Source organism: Chrysemys picta, chromosome 3 (genome assembly GCF_011386835.1).
Source record: "Chrysemys picta bellii isolate R12L10 chromosome 3, ASM1138683v2, whole genome shotgun sequence".
NCBI classification, from domain to species: Eukaryota; Metazoa; Chordata; order Testudines; family Emydidae; genus Chrysemys; species Chrysemys picta.
In genome coordinates, this window is record NC_088793.1 from 34448267 (window position 1) to 34471947 (window position 23681).

The window sequence follows — 23681 nt, forward strand, 5'->3', positions numbered from 1 at the left end:
CTATCTTAAATGTCTCCAGGAAGACTTCTTATGTGGATTAGAGTCTTCCAAGATCCATTGTCAGTTAAATGTTTCTTGATTGCGCACTTAATTTGCACATTCCTTTCTCAAGAAGCTGACCAAATGCTTTAATACGGCTACTTAAACTCAAACAAGTACACAACCAATATTCATAACTTTGAATACAAAAATGATACATGCATACAAATAGGATGAATAGATTCAATAGATCATAACCTTTACAGAGATATGTTACCTGGCATATGTAGCATAAAACATATCACAGTTATGTCATATATACATTCATATGCATATTCCCATAAAGCATTATGGGATGCAACGTCACACAGAGGATAGACAGTGCTCTTGAGATCCCACTAGAAGAAGTGCAGGACAGTCAGCACCAGTTACTAGATATTCTGCACGCATCGGTACCGGCAAAGTTGGCCGATGCTGTTCTTCACTTAGTACATCTTCAGCGATGCTAATTCTTCAACCGGCACATACTGTGTGGCATACTCGGGCCACATGTGCCCCCATGATGAAGGGACTGAGAAAAGGTACTATGTCCCCCTGAAAGGATCCAAGGTTTTATTTTCACACTCTCTCTGCCTAACTCCCTGGTGATCCAGGTTGCGTTGGAGCAGACCAAGTAGCAACACCCACGCTCCACCTGACAGGCAGGGCGGGCAAGAGACTGGACTTTATGGGTCAAAAGGTCTTCTCCTCAGCTGGACTTCAGTTCTGGATCTCTTGTACTTGGCCATCAGTGCCAAGTAGTTGATTTTATGAACTACGGAGAGATGGCAGAGTTTGCAGATAAATTGCCTCAGCTGGATCGTTCCTAATTTCAAGAAATTTTACAGGAAGGCAAGTTGACAAGGTCCATACGTCAGGCCGCAGTTGATTCAGCGGACACATCCTCATGGCATCAGAATTGTCATGAGGAGGGAATCCTGGTTGCACTCCTTATGTTTCCCTGGAGAGAGAGAACGCAATTGAAGACCCTTTGATGAATCACATCTCTTCAACCAGAAGACAGATGATCCGTATACTCACTGAAAGACTCTAGAGCCACCCTTGGGTATTGTTACACTGGTGCCAAAGTGAACATTTTATTGCCCGCAACAGACCTCCACACTTCTTCCACCAATGAGCCTACAAGCCTCTTCAGAAATGCCCTAAGGTCTACAGAGCCCATCCACCTGTTCTGCCAGTGCAGACCTCTGCACAACACACTCAGTCATCGAGAAAAAAATATTTCTGAGTGCAACTAAAGAGCCGTCAACCACTCCATGCACCAATCCTCCTACTAACCACTCCTTTTGGGGGTCTCTCAAACTCTTTCTGCCAGTGTGGGAGCAATAACAACAGACAAATGGATCTTGGACATTGTTCAACATGACTATACCATTGAGTTTATGATAATGCTTCTTCCACATCCCCAATTCTGATCCCTTCTCAGGGATCTCTCTCATGACAATATTCTGACCCTAGAGGTGGACTTCCTCCTGCAGAGAGGAACAGTGGAGCCAGTTCCTGCAGCCTTTCAGGGCACAGAGTTCTATTCCAATTGCTTCCTGGTACCCAAGAAGAAGAGGGGGTGGATGGAGACCGCTCACAGGATGATGCTCTGGTCGTCAATTGGTCAGACCAGCCAAATTATGCCTCCCCCCGCAGACACACACTTCTACCATGCGCCCTCCACAGACTCTGGTGCAGGAGAGTGACAGTCATTCAGCTTGCTCCATTCTGGCCTCGCCAATTCTGGTTTCCCCTTCTTCTCTGCATGTCGAAACATCTTCCACTCCCATTCCAGATGTTTCTGGATCTTTCCAGATGTTTCTGGAACGCTAACACAACACATCATCAGACTCAGGCACCTTACTGCTTGGTTTGGGGATGGACATCTCGGTTAGTATGAGAATGCTTATTGCTAGTACCAGATGTCCTCTCCAGTAGCTGGAAGGACTCTACAAGATGCTGCTATCACACTAATTGGGCATGTTTCACTTTCTGGGCACAACAACAAGGCCTTGTCCCTGAAGTTGTGGGTATCCCAATGCTCTTAAACTATTTCCTCTATCTGAAGACTCAGTTCCATCAGGGTGCATGCAGTGGCCATTAGCACTTTCCACCCTACAGTGGAGGGGCATTTGATTTTTACCCATCCCTTGATTGCCTGATTCTGGAAAGGCCTTGTATGTAAATATCTACCCATTCAGCCTATTGCATCTCAGTGGGAGCTCAACCTAGGTCTTATCTCATTGACAAACTCTCCTTTTGAACCTCTGGCCTCCTACCCCCTTTCTCTCCTCTCCATGAAGGTTGCTTTCCTCAGTGCCAAGTATCAGAGGGGTAGCCGTGTTAGTCTGAATTTGTAAAAAGCAACAGAGGGTCCTGTGGCACCTTTAAGACTAACAGAAGTATTGGAGTATAAGCTTTCTTGCGTATGATGAAGTGGGCATTCACCCACGAAAGCTTATGCTCCAATACTTCTGTTAGTCTTAAAGGTGCCATGGGACCCTCTGTTGCTTTCCTCAGTGCCATTATCTCAGCGAGAAGGGTTGGTGAACTTCTGGGGGCCATGGTGACAAACCCCCCTTTCACCACATTCCATAAAAACAAGGTTTCGCTGCGACTATATCCCAAATTTTTACCAGAAGTGGTTTCCCAATTCCACCTCAACCAACCCAGACATTTACCTACGGTCTTTCTCAAATCACATGTTTCTAATGAGAGTTTAAGGCCAGGAGGAACCACCAGATCATTTAGAATTTCACCGATTTTGTTCAGTAAATGAGATAATCTGGAGAGCTCCATCTCTCTATCTGCTCCCTATTCTCTATCATTGCGGATCAGGGCACTGAGCAAGGTCTAGAGGTGCTCCATCTGTGAAGGAACCCTCCTAGAAACCATAGATATGGATCTTTCACTTAATACCTCCTAGCTGGTGGACCTTTTGCTCTGCATTTGCCAAGCTGAGACACGTCCAGAGATGCCTCTGGAAGACTGGGTCATTCATCTTCAACTCTCGGGACTCAGCAAATTAGACTGTCCAAAGACTCTCCCGGGGATAAGTCCATAATTCCCCATATCTTCTATCCCAGGATCCGTTCCTGCATTGTGGTCCAAAATATCTGAGCCTGACAGTTTGGTTATTGAGTTGCAAGCTCCAAATAAGATAGGCTTTTCTTTTAAAATAATAGAGACTGGCCTACCCCTCATGCAGGCCATATGCATTTGCCAGAATTTGAATAAAATCCTCCAAGTAGAAATATCAACCAGAGCAAACCATGCAGCCTGACTTTTCTGGATTTCTTACAAGATGGCCTAGACTTGAGCTTAAGACCATCTACCATTGCATCTCATGCCTCAGTGTTAAACAGTGTCATAAATGCATGCTTATCTAATTCCAAATACATTAATGATGCTACTGTATCAAGGTTCTGTAGGGCATCACATCTGTCCAAAACAATTAGAACTATTTTTCCCACATGGGATCTGCCCATGCTGCTAAAAGCTGCCATGATCAATCCATTCAAATCAGTAGCATATCACTGTACTATCTTTCTGTAAATATGTGCTTTCTAGGCTCAGTAATGGGACCAAGAAATCTTTGAAATCTTTGGCACTTAAGTATTGCAAAATAGTAGTTTTGTCCCCAAAGTCATAAGTAACAAACGTTCAATACCTTACAGGAATTGTTCTTCCTTTATTTTGCCTGAATTCAGAACTGAAACAAAAAGCAGATTATCTTTTGTGGATGTTAGAAGAACAATTAAAATATACCTAAGCGGAACAGATCAGTTCAGAACAATAGAAGTTATTTGTTTCATTCCATTCTGATTCCCTTCTGTGTGCAGATCCTAAGGTCACAATTTGGCCATAGACTACTAACTACTTCTTTTGTAGTGCTATTTTTACTGCTATTTGGGTAAGTCATTTTGAGGAGTAATTTGTGGGTAAGTCCTGTTGTGTGTCAGCTCTGACATATCTCCAACCTTTCAAGGAAGAGGGCCCACCCATATGTACAGAATAGTAGACATACTGTATTGCTTCAGAGTAAAGAAATGTATATGTAAGGAACATATTTTTCTTTGTCAGGTCAGTTGGCATGATTCATCCTCATGTGAAAGTGCTGATATATTTCTTGATTTCTTAAGTTTAATATGTTACCTTTCCAGCTCTTTGAGTTAGCATATTGCTTTCTGATTGCTTTAAGGCTATGTATTATTTTTCAATCTTATTACCAAAGCCAATTACTTTTTCTTTTTTAAAGTTGAAATCTTTTCTCTGTTACCAAATACAGTTAATATTACATGGCTGATCCTGCTGCTATTGCGCCCTATATGCTGCCTTTCTTATCTCTCTCTTTTTTTTTTTTTTTTGGTTAAATTATTTAAGACTAATTTGCTTATAAATGCAGTGGCAGAGGCTATAGGTTTGGGGTGGGACCTAGATTTGTGTTAGAAAGTTGAGCAGCTTCATTGGTACTATGGTCTGTTTGTGTCATGTAGATGAAAGCCTAGCACATAGTGGATTAACCTGAATCAAGACAGGGAAATACCATACGCATAGTGTAAAAAAACAAAACAAAACAAAACCCTCCAAGGTGAATTCTTCTATCTCATTGTTTCCCATTTAAATATGAAAATGTTCTATTTAAAGCATATTAATAGTATCAGGATATAAAGGATATGTGTTATTTTATTAAGGAAATCTGATTTCTTGAAACAATCAGAAAATAGTATTCTTTAGCCCTAGTAGTAAAATTTATTTTTCCATAAAAAGCCTCATTTATTTTTATAGCAATTTGATGACACATCTGCTTGCTTTATTCAGCTGAAAAAGAAAATGTTGGTTCTTGGTGTTTTGTAAAATTGCTTTGTTAAATTATTTTCTAAATTGTTCAACTTTTAACAAATGACATTTGATACTAACATTGGAAAGCAATTTCAGCTAATTAAGTAGATCCTTCTATAAACCATTGGAACATTAAGATGACAAACTGTTCATTCAGGATTATTTTAATTGGTACAATTATTGTAATTTTGTTGCAATTATGTGTTGAGCTAAAAGCTTTTGTCTAAATCATTTGAGGGGTTTTTGTTAACAGACATAAGTAAGAAGAAAGGGAGTAAAATAAAAACTGAAGATAAGCATTATCTGTTTCCTTTTCGTTACAACATTTTAGACAAGTATCTATTAAATTATTCCTTTTAAAAACTGTATTTCACGTTTTCAGCAAACCATTTAACAATGATAAAAATTAAACAAGATCATTTTAAAATGTTACTTTTCTGTAAGATTATTATGTTCCTAATTCCTGTTTTGACACTGTTTAAACAATCCTTAATAAAAAAAAATGTTAAACACATTTTTGAGAGATTTGTGGGCAACATTGACTCTATTCTGATGTATTGATTTAGGAAGTGTAGTATTTTTAAAATGCATTAGTTGTTAGTGATTACAGAAATTAATAGATCTCACAGATGGGCTATTATTCCTTAATATTTAGCCTAAATTTTCTGTGTTCAATTTCATTATGTTACCTCAAGTCATACTGTTGGACCATCCTAAACCATATTAATCAATCGTGTTTACTATGTTCGTGCATAAGGACCAACCAAGAATGGTTAGGGTAAGGGTCACACTTCTTTGGCTTTCTTTTTCAGAATAGTCTTTGCAAGAAGGTTGGCAAATTGGCCTATGATTAAATATCAGATTAGAGGTGGAAAACTTATTTCTCATTTTGGATCCATATGGGTGTCACAGTTTCTGAGTTTACTGCGTCTCTGACCCCCTCATGGTCTCCTCGAGGGTATCCCACTTAGGTCTCAGGCCTCCAGCTTTCTTGGGGTGGAATCCCATGATTGTCTCCCTTCTAGCCAGGTTCCTAGACTACAGATCCAGGCAGTTCACTTTATCCAGGGGTGAAAGTGAGCCGGTACAGGCTGCTACTCTGTACCAGTAAGAACCCGCACCGGCCCATACTCAGCCCACATTAAATTCATTGCAGCTTTAATGTCCCTGCCCCTTTTGCCTCTCCTGTCAGGGGCCCTGCCGGTAGGGTCTGTACCAGCAGGGCCGCAGACGGTGGGGGGAGAAGGGGCAGCAACGTTAATAGCTGCCGTGGCAGCGCTTTAAGGATGGTCCTTTGCTGCGGCAACGCTTTAAGGATCCTCAAAGCACCGTCCTTAAAGCGCTGCCGCGGCAGTGCTTTAACATTGCTGCCCCTTCCCTCCATCAGCGGCCCTGCCGGTAGGGCCCATACCGGCAGAGCCGCTGACTAGGGAGTCAAAAGGGACAGGGACATTAAAGCGCTTTAAGGATGGTCCTTTGCCGCGGCAGTGCTTTAATGTTGCTGTACCTCCCATCGGCAAAGGACCCTGCAGCGCATTAACGTCCCTGCCCTTTTTGTCCCGTCCCCCCCGGCAGCTGATGGGTGGGGAGGGTGGCAAAGGGAGCAGCTGCCCGCGGCTCCCGTCTTGATTTAAAAGGGCCCGGGGCTCTGGACGCCGCTGCCCCTACCACAGCAGGGGCGTCTGGAGCTCCGGGCCCTTTAAATCAAGACAGGAACCGTGGGCAGCGCGGTCCAAGGGCTGGCTGAAGGATGCTGACCTCCCAGCCCCGCCCCTTCCACCCGAGGCCCCGCCCCTCCCAGGGCCACCCCCCCATACCAGTAAGTGTCCTCAGTTACTTTCACCCCTGCTTTTATCATCTCCGCAGGTTTGACTTCAGTTCTGTTCTCTCAGGCAATGAGAGGGTTATCCAGTGGCCAGCCAGCTTTCTTAAAGGAAAGTACTACTTATTCAGAACAAAAGCATTTAGAGAAAACATAATTTAAAACTATAAGAGGTTTATATCCATCCCTAGCTTACCAGATGGTCAGCCTTCTTCACATGGCAATCCTGGTAGGTTGAAAAGACTTCAGCTCCTCCCACAGGATCTCTTTCTGTTCATCACAGTTTTATGTCTTTCAGTTCTTGGATAGTGTTACTCTCCCCAGGTCAGGACTTGTTATTTTTAAACAGTTTCAGATTCTTGTCTGCTAAAGCCTTTGAACCAAGTCAAGCCCATCTGTGTGTCTTTTTTCCTCCAGGAGGTTAAAACTTCAAAAAACATGTTACCTGCATTGTTTCATTATTAGGGATTTGCATTAGTTACCCCCTCCAATGTAGTTACTTCCTACGGGAAGCATGCTTTCTTGCACATTTAGTCAGGAATTCAATCACTAACAAGCCCATAAAGATATATATTCATAAAGTTAGTAGTCTTTGAATATTCCATGATTCCATAGCCTCTGTCACTGTGGGATATGGGGATTCATATACTTTTGTGGGGTAAAAATACCAAACCTGGTGCTGTGAACTGATGGTGGCAGAGGGTTGTTGCCTATAGGAGAGCTATATTTTTCACCATACATTTTGGTCTACTGATGTATTTATATTCATGAGAGTTCTAAGCCTGGGAGGAATCTCATTCTGGGAACCAAGACAGGACTCTGGCAATCTCTAGCTAATAGTACAGGACTTTGTAAGGATTTGCTGCCTCCAGCAGGAGGAACACCTAAAAAGTGGTGACCAAAAAAATCCCACCGTCAAACAGTATTTAAAGAGGGATTTAGCAACATAGAGGACTTGCAAAGAATAGCCCAGGATAGATAAGGATGAATGAGGCATGTTTGTGCCCTAAGTAATAGTTTGACGACACAGAAAGAATTCAGAGTCAGATATCAGTAAATTTATGTTAGTAAAATTGTGGCTGCCTTCCGCCTTAATCTACCTGTTTCAGTATCCTCGCTTGGGTATCCTCTATGCAGTGCATAATTACTCTTTGTTTATAGTCCATCTTACAGCAGTGTGAGGATTCTTCCACACTTCTGGATTTTACTTTTTCCCACTGTATAATGCTTACTAGGCCTGCTAATTCACAATAATTTGCCTTCTCAAATTCAAATAACCTTGTAGTACTGGTCAGTGAACATAATTCTTTGCAATATAGTATTAAAGGAGCTACTAAGATTTAACTTCCCTATAATAAAGAATATTGGAACAGGGGATGTGCATATGTCTTTTAGTGCTATTTTCTGTGCTTAATATGAGGCAGCATGGTCCTGTGGACAGAGCACCAGATGGAAATCAGGAGACTAGAGTTCTGTTCCAGGCTTTGCTACTGAATTTGAGCAAGTCACTTTACCACTCTTCATCTCTGTCTCATCTCTTTTCCTTTGTCTTGTCTTTTCAAATTGTGAGCTCTTCAGGATGGGAACCGTTTTAGTGTGTGAATGTACGTTTACTGTCTCAGTTGGGGCTTCTAGACACTACTGTAATACAGCTAAATAATATAACACATTTTTGTTTGTTTAGAATCTCAAAATATTTTACAAACATTAATAAATAAAGCTTCCCATCATCCTTTCAGGGTAAGTATCCCAGTTTTACAGGTCAGAAACTAATGCAGAGAGGATAGGTGCTCAAGAACACACAAGATTTTGTGGCAGAACTGGAAGTAGGATTTAGGTCTCCTAATTCCCAGTCCCATGTATTAACTACAAGAGCATTCTTTCTACGTTAAACATATGTAAATTAAAGTCACCATCTAAATGTATTAGAAACTACTTTCTGGCCCCACACACTCTCCACACACATACATATTGCTTGTTAGCATTACTTAACATTGTGTGGTGTATGAAAAGAAGGGAAATTATGGCCAAAATGCAGGACTGGGAATCGGGGAACATGGGTATATGTCTACACGGAAATTAGACATCCGTGGCTGGCCTGTGCCATCTGATGTGGGTTCGTGGGGTTTGGGCTGCAGGACTGTTTCATTGCAGTGTAGACATCAGGACTTGGGCTGGAGTCCAGCTACTAGGACCCTGTGAGATGGGAGTGTCCTGGAGCTCAGGGTGCAGCTGGAACCCAAAAGTCTACCCTGCAATGAAGCAGCCTGGCAGCCTGAGCCCATGAACCTGAGTCAGCCGGCACGGGCCAGCTGCAGGTGTCTAATTGTAGTGTAGACACGCCCTAAGATTCTATTACTTGCTCTGCAACAAACACTTTCCCTCTTCCTTCTTCTGTATCAGTGGTTTTCAACCAGAGGTACGTGTACCTTGGGCTACTCAGAGGTCCTCCAGGCGGTACATCAACTCACCTAGATCTTTGCCTACTTTTACAACAGGCTACATAAAAAGCACTAGCAAAGTCAGTACAAACTAAAATTTCATACAGACAATGACTTGTTTATACTGCTCTATACACTATACACTGAAATGTAAGCACAATATTTATATTCTAATTGATTTATTTTCTAATATAAAAATGAGAGCATAAGCAATTTTTCAGTAATAGTATGCTGTGACATTTTTGTCTGATTTTGTAAGCAAGTGGTTTTTGAATGAGGTGTAACTTGGCGGTACACAAGACAAATCAGACTCCTGAAAGGGGTACAGTAGTCTGGAAAGGTTGAGAATCACTATTCTACATAATCTCTGTGTGCTTTAGTTGCCTTATATATTAGGAGACAATACACACAGCAGCATTGCGAGGATTAATTATTGATGTTTGTAAAATGCTTTGAAAGTGGTGGATAGAAGCTACAGTATACAATAAGTAAAAATACTAATATTTGATAATGAAGATTTTACATTTATATAGCACACCTCATTCAAATGGACCCCAAAAGATCTTTGTAAATATTGTACAAATGATAGATAAAATAGGAATTCCATTACTCCCTGTTTGTAGTGATGCCACTTCTGTGGTTAAATATGGGTACTGTTCACACAGTAACACAGCAACCCTACATAATTTTAGGACCACAAATTATATGTATGTATGTTTGAGTATATGTGCATGTGTTTCATTGTTTCTCTTTTCCTTATCTTTTTGTATGGCAATTTTCATCTTAGATTGTAAACTCCTTGGGGCAGAGACTGGCTCTTACTGTTTTTGTACAGTACCTATATAGTGAGCCTCTGATCCAGACTGGGACCTCTGCCCTGCTGCAATATAAAAGTTAAATGAGAACGCTAAGTAATTGTAGATAACAATAAGATCGGAATATATTAAATTATTCAAATGGAATCAAAACGCCTTTTATAAAGTACTTTTGACTTTAATATTGTGTGTATCTCACACTCTTTCCTGTAGTGCATTTTCATTTTTTTAATGATTGTACAAAATTACTTTGAGACTACCATTAGGATGGGGTACATATTTATCCAGTGGACATTAGAAACCAATGAAATTAACTTTCAGTGGGATAAATTACTGTCTCTTTCCAAAACAAGCAAAACAGTATGCAGTACCGAAACTAGGCACCTTATTTACTGCTAGTTGGATCTGGTAACTGTAGCCGGTTTTGCATAGAAAGCTTTCCAGAATACATAGTGTAATAGGAGTATTTAAACAGCTGGTGCATCTGTTCAGTGAAATCTTTGTACCACTTAATGTGCATCAAGTGGCTATAATTTTTGTCTGTATAGCATTATCAAAATATAGCTTCTTTTTTTGTCTTTATTAAAATAAAACATTGATTCCTTATCTTTTTTAATATGGAGTGTATAATAGCATCTTATTTTCCTGTTTTCATGCAGATTTTCCCTGAACAAATAGTGCTCTGAAGCTGCTTGTTGCAAACATGTTTGAAAAACTCAATTGTATATTCTCAGAAGAATTTTTGAAATAGTGATAGTATTGTAATTTCTCTGCAATATTGTTCAGGGTTTTTTAATCAGGATAAAATAGAATCTTTATGTATTAAAACAGACTATTTGTACTTATTCTGCTCAGAATGCAGAGGAAAATTTAATTGTGTTATAGACCAATTCAGAATGTGATGTTCTTAATATCAGGTTATAAGTGTTGTCTTACACTCCATTTGGTAGAACTTGGATTTGGAATTTAAGCCAAAGGCAGACCAAACAATAGGCCTGGTTCTTCTACGAGCGCTGATCCCTCTGTGTATTCACTGTGGGTTCACATGTGCTTCATGTGCCTGAGACTAGAATATTCTTCAATAGCAGTGTCTGTTAGCACCCTACATCTCCTTGTGTTCTGAATCGAGGGTATGAGGTGCTGCACAGACTGATTGCTTTTCCAGTTTCTTTCTACTGCTTGTGGTCTGGAACTGAACACTTCTGCGTCTATAGCCTTTTCAGTACTCCTGCTGACAAGGGAGCCCAACATTTCCCTACCTAGACAACTGACTGCTCACCAGATGGTCGTATCAGGAAATGCAGGCAGGAGTTTACCTTCTTACTTGAACTTTTTAACTTCTTAGGTAAACCCAGAAAAAGTCCACTTTAATTCACATACAAATTATAGAATTTATGGAGGCAAATCTGAACTTGATTGCGACCAAGACTTGCTTACCTCAGGACAGATTCCCTGTGATGACAGACCTCATCACCCAGCTCAGCCCTCAGATGACAGTTAAGTCCTACTTTGTCCTGCTAGCCCATACAGCCTTATGCACTTATCTGTGACTCCCCTTGCCAAGGCTTCACCTGTGGTGCCTCCAGGCATGGTTGTGGATGGTCTGCACTCTGAGCTGGGACTCCCTGGACAACCGAGTCTCGCTTCCTCAGAGCGTCCGGATGTCAGTCACTTGGTGGGAAACCAAGGGCAATGTCTGTGTAGGGGTTCTCTTCGTATTGGAGTATAAGCTTTCTTGCGTATGATGAAGTGGGCATTCACCCACGAAAGCTTATGCTCCAATACTTCTGTTAGTCTTAAAGGTGCCATGGGACCCTCTGTTGCTTTCCTCAGTGCCATTATCTCAGCGAGAAGGGTTGGTGAACTTCTGGGGGCCATGGTGACAAACCCCCCTTTCACCACATTCCATAAAAACAAGGTTTCGCTGCGACTATATCCCAAATTTTTACCAGAAGTGGTTTCCCAATTCCACCTCAACCAACCCAGACATTTACCTACGGTCTTTCTCAAATCACATGTTTCTAATGAGAGTTTAAGGCCAGGAGGAACCACCAGATCATTTAGAATTTCACCGATTTTGTTCAGTAAATGAGATAATCTGGAGAGCTCCATCTCTCTATCTGCTCCCTATTCTCTATCATTGCGGATCAGGGCACTGAGCAAGGTCTAGAGGTGCTCCATCTGTGAAGGAACCCTCCTAGAAACCATAGATATGGATCTTTCACTTAATACCTCCTAGCTGGTGGACCTTTTGCTCTGCATTTGCCAAGCTGAGACACGTCCAGAGATGCCTCTGGAAGACTGGGTCATTCATCTTCAACTCTCGGGACTCAGCAAATTAGACTGTCCAAAGACTCTCCCGGGGATAAGTCCATAATTCCCCATAATTCCCCACGTCCCGCACCCCCCCCCCCAGTTCCTTCTCAACCGTTTCCTTCTCAACCGTCCTTGGCTGAAGATGGGACTCTGGGCAGTGCTCATCTCTTCCCTGGTTAGTCTAGGAAATAAGTAGAGAAAAATAGAAACAGTTAGCTAGCCATTTCCCAGTTCTCCCTTTCCTTTTGCACAGTTCGTTAGTTTAAAAAAAAAAATTAAAATTCCCTCAAGTTAGTCTCTCATTGAGACTTCCCTGGCCACTCATACTTTCATTATGCCAGGGTTGCCAGGCTTTAAGGAATGTGGCTCCTGTAAGGAGTCTATGCCATGGTCCGATGGGCACGCACTCTGCATTAAATGCCTTGGCGAGACGCATGTCCCTGTGAAGTGTCTCCCCTGTACCAACTTAAAAACGAGAGCTTGCCGTGACAGAGACTTGCATCTAAAAATGCTCCTCATGGAGAAAGCTCTGCAGCCGCCTATGGAGAAGGGCAGTAAACCCTCTCCCTCACGCTCTCCTGCCAACTCAGAACCTACCGGGAGCACGGCTTCACCTTCTCACGCCAAGAGGCAGGAAGCCCTAATGTCTCCTCTCAGAGACACTCAAAGGGTAAAGGATCTCCCACAAGGTCTTTACCCTTGGTGCTGACAACACCCAGAGCAGGCAACTCTGATCACCCCAGCACCTCAGCAGCACCTCAGGCGGGATGCAAAAGCAGGGACTTGACGTCCTGCAGTGAGAAGCTCACCTCGGCACTGGTCCCGCCGGCACCAACGATGGACCCGGTGCCAGCAGCGCGTTCCACCGTCAGCACCGAGCCTGCCTGCCATCCCCAGAGCAGATTCAGACCCCCTGCGGAGCTCTCACAAACGTCTTGTGGCTCCTACAAAAACGAAACAAAAATCATTCCAGGCTGCCACTCACACTTCATGCTCCACAGCACACCAGCCTAGGGAACAGCAACAATTACTGCATCAGCAGGATATCTCTGTGGCTCCTGAGTGACTCTCCACTCCTCGACATGGAGCCCTCACTGTTTGAACAGCAGCTCTCGCCACCTGACCTGGCTACTTTCACAGATAGTGAGAACGACATACAACACCAGGAAGAGCTCTCCCCATCTGAGTCTCCCCCTCCACCAGAGCCATACACACCCCAAGATGTGGCACATCATAAGAATCAGCCTCAGTTTCCCTACTTTGTCCCCCAGTAGCCGGGACCCAACTTTTCCTATCCGGTGCCCTGGCCTCAGTGGTACCCGTGGTCAACTCCTGCCACAGCTCCTCCTTGCGCCCCTTCTATCAGATGGCAAGCTCGTCCTATGCCTATATCCCCAGCTCCATCAACATCTAGAGCTCATGAACCCCTTCCTGAAGAGGTGGGCTATGAACCCTTCCTAGATTTACCAGCTCCTCATGCCTCCACCTCCACAAAATGTGGATGACTTTAAGCAGTTCCAGGAACTTTTCAAGAGAGTGGCACTCAGCCAGGACATCCCTTTGGAGGAAGTCCAGGAGACACAACATAGACTCCTGAAAATCCTCCAACCCTCTGCACCTCAAAGATCACACTACCCATAAACGAAGCCCTCTTAGAACCAGCTGATTCTCTCTGGCAGACCCCTGCCTCCATCCCACCAACATGAAAGCTGAACATAAATACTACGTGCCCGTGAAGAAAGTTGATTTCTTATTTTCCCACCCACAACCCAATTCTCTTGTGGTGGATGCAGCGACGCAGAGAACAAAGCAGCCACGCTACTGACCAACTCCTCAGGACAAGGACCTCAAACACCTTGACCTCCTGTGCCGCAAGGTTTATACCTCTTCTACTCTACAATTTAGAATTGCAAACTATTCCGTCCTCCTCGCAAGCTATGACTATGACAACTACAACAAGCTCTTTGATTTTACCTCCCATATACTGGAGGACAGGAGAGCGGATTTCAAGTCAGTCCTTGTCGAAGGTCAGTTGGTTTCTAGGACGGCACTACAAGTGTCCATGGACATGGCAGATACAGCAGCCCGCACCACTGCCACTGCAGTGGTGAAGCGCTGGTCTACCTGGCTGTCTGCATCCAGTATCCCCAAGGATTTTCAGACCAAAGTGGAGGACCTTCCCTTTGACAAAGAGAAACTCTTTTCCACAAAAAACCTGATGAAGTCCTTCACACTATGAAAGACTCTAGAGCCACTTTGCGCACATTGGGCAAATACCCATCCATCTCTAGGAGACAACGATACCAACATTATCAGAGGCCCTGTACACAACAGTATCACCGACCCCAGTCCAAACCATATGACACTGGGAGAAACTGCAACAGACCTCCTAGGCAATTCCAGGTGCAACCAACTACTTCCTACCCATTGGGTAATAAACAACAATTTTGAAGCGCTGGTTGGGGGTCTGCACAACCACCCCTTGATTCCGCCGCCTATTTGCCCATTTGGCTGCTGCCTCCAGGCTTTCCACCATGTCTGGCAACAGATCATGCAGGACCGCTGGGTCCTGGAAATAGTTCAGTCAGGTTACTCCATCCCTTTCTTATGTTCCCTGCGCACGCTTTCCCCTTCCCCGTCCCTCTTCAGGGACCCTTCTCAAGAGCACCTTCTCCGTGTGGAGGTGGCTCATCTTCTTCACCTAGGTGCAGTGGAACATGTACCGATGCAACATCAGGGAAAAGGGTTCTACTCCCGCTACTTTCTGACCCAAAAGAAAGGCGGGGGGTGGAGACCCATATTAGACCTACGCCGACTGAACAAGTTTGTACATGTACAAAAATTCAAGATGGTCACATTAGGCACAATAATACCTGCGCTGGAACAAGGGGACTGGTTCACAGCCGTTGACCTACAAGACGTCTATTTCCATATATTCATTCATCCAGCACACAAACGCTTCCTGCGATTCACACTTGGACATGACCACTTTCAATACAGGGTACTTCCATTTGGTAGTATTCTCCAAGACCCTAGCTGTAGTTGTAGCCCACCTCCGCAAACACGGGATTATACTTTTCCCCTACTTAGACGACTGCCTTATCAAAGCCAGTTCTTACGACGAGATGTTAAAAGTGACGAACTTTACCATCTCTTTTCCACAGCCTAGGCTTGCAAATAAAATTCCAAAAATCCACCCTGATACCTACACAGCAGATACAGTTCATAAGAGCTCACCTGGACTCAATTTGAACCAGAGCCTCGCTTCCACACAACAGATTCCTCACTATTACGCATCTCATAAGCACGATCTCTGTTTGCCCTAGCATACAGGCATGGACCTGCCTACAGCTTCTTGGTCACATGGCAGCCACCACCTTCGTGGTCAAATACACCAGGCTGCACACGAGATACCTTCAGGGCTGGCTCAGCTCCAACTACAAACCCAGCAGACACAGTTTCTGCATAACACTGACTCCACCACCAAATGTATTGGCCTCACCTTGCAGTAACTGAGATTCTTCGAGATGTGTGTCCCTGTGGGTGCTCCACTACCCACCCTCCTCCCTTTTCTTTGGAGTACTAATCAGACAACTCTACGGTAGAGAAGGAACTGAGGGGGTTGCAGGACACGCGCGCTCAGGCAGACCCTAACGATGCCATGAGACAGCAGCTGAGCGCATGCATTCCGACCAGGCACTGCTACCGAAGAGCTCCAATCAACGGTGCCAGGATGCACTGTCACCTGGAGTGGAGCACCCACAGGGGGACACATCTCAAAGAACCTCAGTTACTGCAAGGTGAGTAACTTTCTCTTCGGTACAGTATATTTTCCAGCAATGGGGCTTCCCATTCCGGGACCTCGTTGCAACCCAAGGAAAGAAGAAGTTCATAACCTATTGCTCTCGAGCTGTCCAGGGGTACAATTCCAGAGGGACTGGTATAGTGGTTGGACATGTTGGTGAATATCATTCCCCTATTACTTCACATCTTTAGAATGATCAGGCAGGACAAGGTAACAGTAATCCTGATAGGACTGTGGTGGTCAAGACAGTTCTGGTTCACCACTGTCCTATAGATAATATCTCACCCAGACATATGCTTACGAATCTTTCCATACCTAGTCTCACAGTGGAGGCAGGGCCAACCATCCCAACCCAGCATCCCTCCATCTTGTGGCCTGGGATTTGGATGGACAATGAATGTAGAGAGATCATGTCAGAAGAGGTCCAATCCAGCCTTAATAATAGAAGGAAACGATGCTGCCAAGTGCAAGCAATTCTGTTTTTGCTGTCAGCAGTGTCACTTACCTCCTGAGGAGTCTGGTATCCCTCTTACCCTGAACAACCTTTTCTCCTTGAAAACATTGAACCTATCCGTCAGTTCACTGTATGTACATTTAGCAGCTATTAATGCCTTTGATGGTTCGATTTTCATCCATCTCACAACCTTGACATTTCTAAAAGTCTTTATCAGGATATTCCTTCCTGTATTAAAACCGGTTGGCACTTATGAACCTGCCATTCAAGCTCTTAGCCTTTTGCTCCCTCCTATACCCATCTATGAAAGTGGCCTTCCTACCAACTGTCACTGCTTTTAGGAGAGTGGGTGAGCTCAGGCCCTACATGGTGTTTCACAGGGATAAGTATGCTTGAGATTGCATCCCAAGTTAATCACAAAAGCACCTTCTGAATTTCACTTGAACCAAACTGTTCCCCATCCCAACTTTTACCCAAAGCTTCATGATAAATGGGAGGACAGGAAGCTGTACTCCCTAGATGTACACACGGTTCTTGCCTTTTCTTTGCACAGGACAAAGCCCTTTTGAAAGACTCTGATTATTTGTCTCCATTGCCAAGAGGGTGAACAGGGAAACAGTCTCTCTTCCCAAAGACTCCCTAAATGGATTTCCAGCTGCATCCTCCTTTGTTATGAACTTAGGGCATCCCCTCCTCCTCAGACTGTCAGAGCTCATTCAGCCAGAGTGCAAGCTTCCTTAGTGGCTTCTCTACCAGGAATTTGCCTCTCAGTGATCCATAGGGCAGGAGCTCGGGATTCCAGTCGCACTATTACTAAGCTTATGCCCTGGTTCAAGCTTCGGTCAAGAATGCTTCCTTTGGATCAGCGATTCTGTGATATTTGGTGCAGAAGGCTGCCTCGTACCCTCCTCCTCAATGAGCACTGCTTGAGTCACCCACAGGGAATACCCCTAGGGACCAGCACTCAAAGAAAAAAGGAAGGTTACTTACCTTACTCTAACTGGAGTTCTTTTGAGAAGCATGGTCTCTGTGGATATTCATGACCTACCCTCTTTCTCCTCTGCTCGGCTCCTCACTTGATTCACAGTAGAGAAGGAACTGGGGAGGTGGTTGGTCTGTGCCACCCCCTATACACTTGGTTCAGAGCACAAGGAGTGCAGGGCACAGGTGCGGACCAACGGACACTGCTGTCTCAGGAATATGGAGCACATGCACACCCACAGTGAATACCCATAGGGCACTTCTCAAAGAACTGCAGTTACGATAAAGTAACCTTCCCTTTTTTGACTGTCCATTTCTAAACACTAGATGCTTTTTAAAATGGTTTCTTTATAGTATCCACCAAAAAAAAAAAAATTCCTTTCTTGAGCTTAAAAATGTTGCAGTCAAAAGTACATTAAGAAAAAGATAATAAACTCAAGACACCACAGTTAAGACTGACATCCTGTTGGTTTACTGTGTCATCTTGTGACTTCTACTTCTTCTAATAGAGCCCTTAAAGAAAATAACTGTGGCCCAAATAGTAACTTTCTGCTGTAAACATGTGGGAAGGTGAAACAAGATTCAGAAATGCCAAGATTCACATCCTGGCATTTCTGCTGCATGCTGCCTTTTGGAAGTGGGCAGGGAATATGGCCTGCAGACATAGCGAATCCATAGAGAAGGCAAGTTTCAACCTTGTGTGTATGAGTATAAGGCCCACCCTTCAGTGTTGCTCTCTGGCCAGCCCATCCATGTAGTTCTTTGGCAGCAGCATGGCTCCTTCAAAAATGATACTGTTACTGGCTTGCTTCAACAATGCCTTTGCCTTAAATCTAATTTCCTCAGGAAGTGTTTGTGGCTGGAGACAGCAATAGCTTCTGCTTTAAGCTGTGTAGAATGATTGCTTCTTATCCCTGATCTTAAGGACACATGGAACCCCAACTGTATGGTGTTAACCCAAATGAGCTACCTCAGCGTTTGAGGTGAGGGTTTACTGTGAAGCCACTGCTCTGCCCTTTGCCCACCATCAGCGCCCCTACTGCTATTAAATTCTCATTTTCTTGCCTCTCTTCTGGACAGCAAAGAGCAATGGAGAACCCTAAGAAATTGTCCTGTTGTGTTTAGATATTGCAAGCCCAGCTTTTTATGGAAATGCAGATTTTTAAAAAAACCCACTATTGCAACTCTGATATTGTTTAAATGTACATTCTTTTGTTAAGTATCAGAGGGGTAGCCGTGTTAGTCTGGATCTGTAAAAAGCAACAAAGAGTCCTGTGGCACCTTATAGACTAACAGACGTATTGGAGCATAAGCTTTCGTGGGTGAATACTCACTTCGTCAGATGCATGTAGTGGAAATTTCCAGAGGCAGGTATAAATATGCAGGCAAGATTCTTTGATTGACAGGACTCTTTGATTCTTTTGTTAGTAAATTCTACAAACAGTAGCTTACAAGTTTTAACAGAAGACCCAAGAGATTTTTGTACTTGGTGAAACTGTTGGATTTTAAAGTGTGGGGGACAAATTATGAGGGGGTCACTGTCACTTGGGGGAATCACTGTTAGTACCTTCTTTTATATCCCTACATGCGCCCTCCCTCCATTACTGCACAGTTGGCTCAGCAGAGGAGCTTGGGCTGAAGGCAAGCTGGAAGCTGAACTGGGGATGGAGGAGGAGCCTGGAGCTAGAGTTGGAGCTGGCCTGGGGGAGGAGATGGAATAAGAGCAGAGGAGGGCAGAGTGGGGCTGGAGCTGGGATGGGGGGCAGAGCAGGGCTAGGTGGCACTCCCGCCCTGCCCCCTATGGGAGCTGGCTTGGGCCCTGATATGAGCCCCCTGGAACATTCCTCCATGCCCTCCCCCCTCCCCCCCACACACACAGTTTGGGGGCCACTGATTTAAGGGCTGGAACTATTGGGTTTTAGCTATAGATCACTTTTAAATGAGGAAAGAGCCAAAAATAATCTAACACTCCTGACATATTTCTTTAGCTAGCTTTAAAATCAGTAATTTGTTAATTTAAAAAAAAATCATTTAACCTCTCATAAAAAAGGGCATATAATGAGAAAAAACAAATAAATCCTTACATTACTATTATTATATTCCTGAGAGGAGCTCAGTATCCACAATTCCCACTGATTTCAGTGAGAGTATCAGGGTGCTCAGCATCTCTTAGAAACAAATTGTAAGCCATTGAAACAGTTAATATTCTGCAGGGTTGAAAGTTTTCATTAACTCTTTGATACCTTTGATTGTAAAAAAATTAATTTGCTTTCTGAGAAAATCCAGCTGCTAAACAAGAATAATGTAGGCTTGGTCATAGTGCTTGGATCTTGAATCTATTCACTGATATTTTAAGTATAAGTCACTTTTAAAGTGCTTTGTATGCTAACCTTTTTAATTTTTTATCTGAGAAATACAGGCGCATATGATTTTTGTGGCCCTTTGCCAAAAGATTAGCATTTACATAAATATCCCTTTCAATGGAATAGTTTAATGTATTGAGCTCAGAAGGTTAGAAGAGAGACTTCAATCTGTAGCCCAGCAGTGGGCTATTGGCTTCTGAACAGTAGCATTGTTCATCGTATTCAGAACACTGTTCACATTCAGGCTTAAGCAGAGCTGGCATTAAAATTCATCTAATTTGTTTCATGTGACTTGTCGGCTGTGTTTTTTATTTAAATCTCTATTGCCTTTTCTTTTGGCATTTTTGTTTTGTAATTTTAAAAAGTATTGAAATGGATAGGCCACTTTTTAACTGTTTAATCTCTGACCATTTTATGTTTTGTCAGTTGTCACAATATATTAAAATGTCCCATTAGTTTATTATATTTTTGTGCTTCTTTAAAAGAGGTCACTTTTGTTTTTTATGTTCCTGAATATATTTGATTAGATGCATCTAACCAGTCTTTTAAATTTAGTTTGAGTGGAAATGGTGTGTAAGATTAAATAGAAGCTCCGTGCATTGAGGAGCTAAATAATTTTTATTTTATTAGAGAGTTTATACTTTATATTTGTTGTCAGATGCCTCTGTGGAGATTAAAGCATGAGAGTATACCCTAGCTTTATTTTGATACTGCCTCTGACCTTCTAATTTTTTCCTCCTTTCTCTAGCACACAGTCTCTGTAGCTAACAGTCACCTCAACCATGATTTTTTTTTTCTTGAAACTGATTGAGAAGTGAGTGGTTGTACCTGGCTTGTCCAGTGAAATTTCCAATATTGCAGTTCAGTTCATTGAGTCTACATCACTCCTAAAAACTTAACACTGTGATTTATCTACTGAGGTCATGATCTTGCAAAGACTTACACACATGCTGAACTTTTTACTTATTTATTCAGGAAGTTTTAACAAGATAGCAAATCCTTGCCTGTAAATATCAGATACGAAACAACTGTTACAAGAGTTAACTTTTCTATAGAGAGACATCATACAGGAATACGATCAGATCTTTCTATTTAACAGGATTTTACCATATTACATAGTGAGCATTATTACAACAGCTATAATATGTCGTTTCTAGATATGTTATTAAATTGAGTGAAATACATGCTGAACTTTGTGCACAGTGAGTGGTCCTGCTGGAGTCAATAGAATTCTCACAGTTAAGCAGCAAAACTAAAGTGCTTAGTGTAAAGTTAAGCACCTGAGTAAGGCTTTTCAGGATTGGGGCCTTAATATAAATACAAACATTTTAGAAGCTTTATTATACTCATTTTAAAGTATTTTTAAAAATGTATTATGTCCATTGCAGTTCACTGAAAAAATAAATAGTATGTTGCATTGAAATGTGTTTTACATTTTTGCCTTTCTTATTATGCATGTATATATTCCAATATTAGTGGTGTTACTGTGGTTAAGATTCTGACAGCATTTCTGTAATAAACCCTTTTCAAGTATAATCAGCTGTAAAAGTTGTCTGTGGAATAAAACTTTGGTACAAGATTCTAAAGTAAATCATAAAAATAAAAGATATCTTTCAGCTAATGATATAACCTGAAACTCATTGGACATAGTTAAAATGACTTAATAAGAAATTAAAAAATACTTTAATTTAAATATTGAATATTTTTCCTTCAGACATATACCAGTGTATGTGAAACACAAGAGACTATTAGTATGTTGTTGGGCAGAGCCACCAGTTAGCTAGCTGTGTCATGCAGCACTATAGACCGTGCTGTTTTTTTTAGAGACGGTGTGAATTAAGGATGGAGAGAGAACCCTTAATCGTAAAACTTCTCAGTTATTTATCAAGATTAGAATGGATGTTTAAGCTTAATGTTTCCAGATAATTTCCTTATCCTATTTTAGGTGTTATGACATTATCCATATGTAGGTTGTTACATTCTACATGTAGTGCTTGTCATGTCACCGTGGAGAACTATCTGAAGTGTGGAACTAGCTTATATAGGTCAGATGAATCTCTTTTCTGCAGAAACACTGGATTTTTCTTAAAAAGTAATGCCAAGTCAAAGTGTCTGCAGAAAATGCAGACATACCCTAACTTCTGTATGATAGTTCTGTGCCCCAAAGGGTTTGGTGTCATGGATTGGATAGTATGTTCCGGGGCTAGCATTTGAAATGGAAATATTACTTTCTGATAAATTTGACTTATTTGAAGTTTACCTAACTGTCTGATGTTTATTTTCTTTAGAATTTCAAAGAATATTCCAACAACTAAAGATGTTGAACCTCTGCTTGAAATTGATGGGGACATACGGAATTTTGAAGTATTTTTATCTTCACGGACACCAGTTCTTATAGCACGTGATGTAAAAATCTTTTTGCCGTGTACTGTAAACTTAGATCCAAAGCTACGAGAAATCATTGCAGGTGAGTATGTTTTCAGATAAAATTAAAATGGAAAATTTTATTATTTTCTTCATTATAGATGTTGTTACTGCTTGGAACACTCACTACCTCTGAGTTAGTAGGTTTGTAGCATTTGTGTCCAGAGCTCATCTAGTCTGAAGGTCATACGCCATTAGATTTCACCCAGTGATCTCAGCATTGAGACCAGTAACTTGTGTTTGACTAAACCATATATTCCATATCAGCTTTTCCATTATATTGCCTAGGATTGATGTCAGGCTAACCAACCTGTAGTTATGGGCCCTCTTGGTTGCTCTTTTTTGAATATTGGCACAACAATAGCTCTCTTCCAGTCTTCTGGAATTTCCCTGATATTCCAAGATTTATTGAAAATTTAGTATTAATTGGGCCAGAGATCTCCTCAGCCAACTCTTTTAAGACTCTTGGGTGAAAGCTATCCCGGCCTGCTAAATGTTTATCCCTCGTAGATGTTTAACATCCTCGTTAGTTACTAATGGTCTGGAAGGTACTTGGTTATTCTCATGTGATACAAGCACATCATCCTGCTTCTTTCCAAATACAGAACAAAAATATTATATTTATTGAACATATCTACCTTTTCTATATCAGTATTAACAGTTTTACTGTCTCCATCTTATAATAGGCCTTATGCTATTTCTGGGGTCTCTTTTGTTTTTAATTGTGATAGAGTGCTAGGTAAAAAGGCCCAAGTCAGCACTCTTCAGAGCAGCTCCAAACAGTCAAAGCAGATTGGAGCTGACTATGCAAGGGGCTGTCCCTCTAATTTGTGAGTGGGGCAGGGCAAAAAGGCCAATTAAGCCATTAGCCAAGAGCCCACAAATAGGCATAGGAAAGAAGAGCACGGGGGGAAGCAAGCAGTAAGAGGGAGAGAGAGATTACTCTCTCTCTGCTTGGGAAAGGTCTTAGGTATGCTGTGAAAGTGGTGGGATGCAAATGTAAATAAACTGCACAGGGTGTTGAACCAGCAAAAGGGTCTCCGCATTATTTGTGGACTGAGACAGAGGCAGGACCAAGGTGACCCTGTTACACGTCGGGGCTTGTCTGGGACCTGAGCCAACGCAAGAGTTTGGCAGCCTAGGCAATGGAGGAGACCCTGCAATGACTGGTAAAACAACACGAGGAGATGCAGAAGGCCCTACAAGGTTTTCAAAAATCCCACCACCTGGAGAGAGAGGCTTTGCTTGCCTGGTAGGCAAAGCAGCAGAGAAGCCTGCAAGATTTCATAAGGGAACAAGCCAATGTCCGGCAGCAGCTCCTACAGAAGGTGATAAGTCCCCCGATGGGGGATGGTGCCTGAACACAGAGCCTTGGACTATGTAAAGTGGGCCCT

General features: G+C 42.5%; 1 protein-coding gene across 9 annotated transcripts in view; it reads left to right on the plus strand.

The window, feature by feature from the left end:
• KIDINS220 (kinase D interacting substrate 220) overlaps positions 1 to 23681 on the plus strand; it is a 161488-nt gene that overhangs the window by 91847 nt on the left and 45960 nt on the right. For all 9 annotated transcript variants that reach the window (XM_005287752.5, XM_005287753.5, XM_005287754.5 and 6 more), the window contains exon 23: positions 22152 to 22330. In XM_005287752.5, the coding sequence (XP_005287809.1) occupies positions 22152 to 22330 (179 nt within the window). The remainder of the gene's footprint in view (positions 1 to 22151; positions 22331 to 23681) is intronic.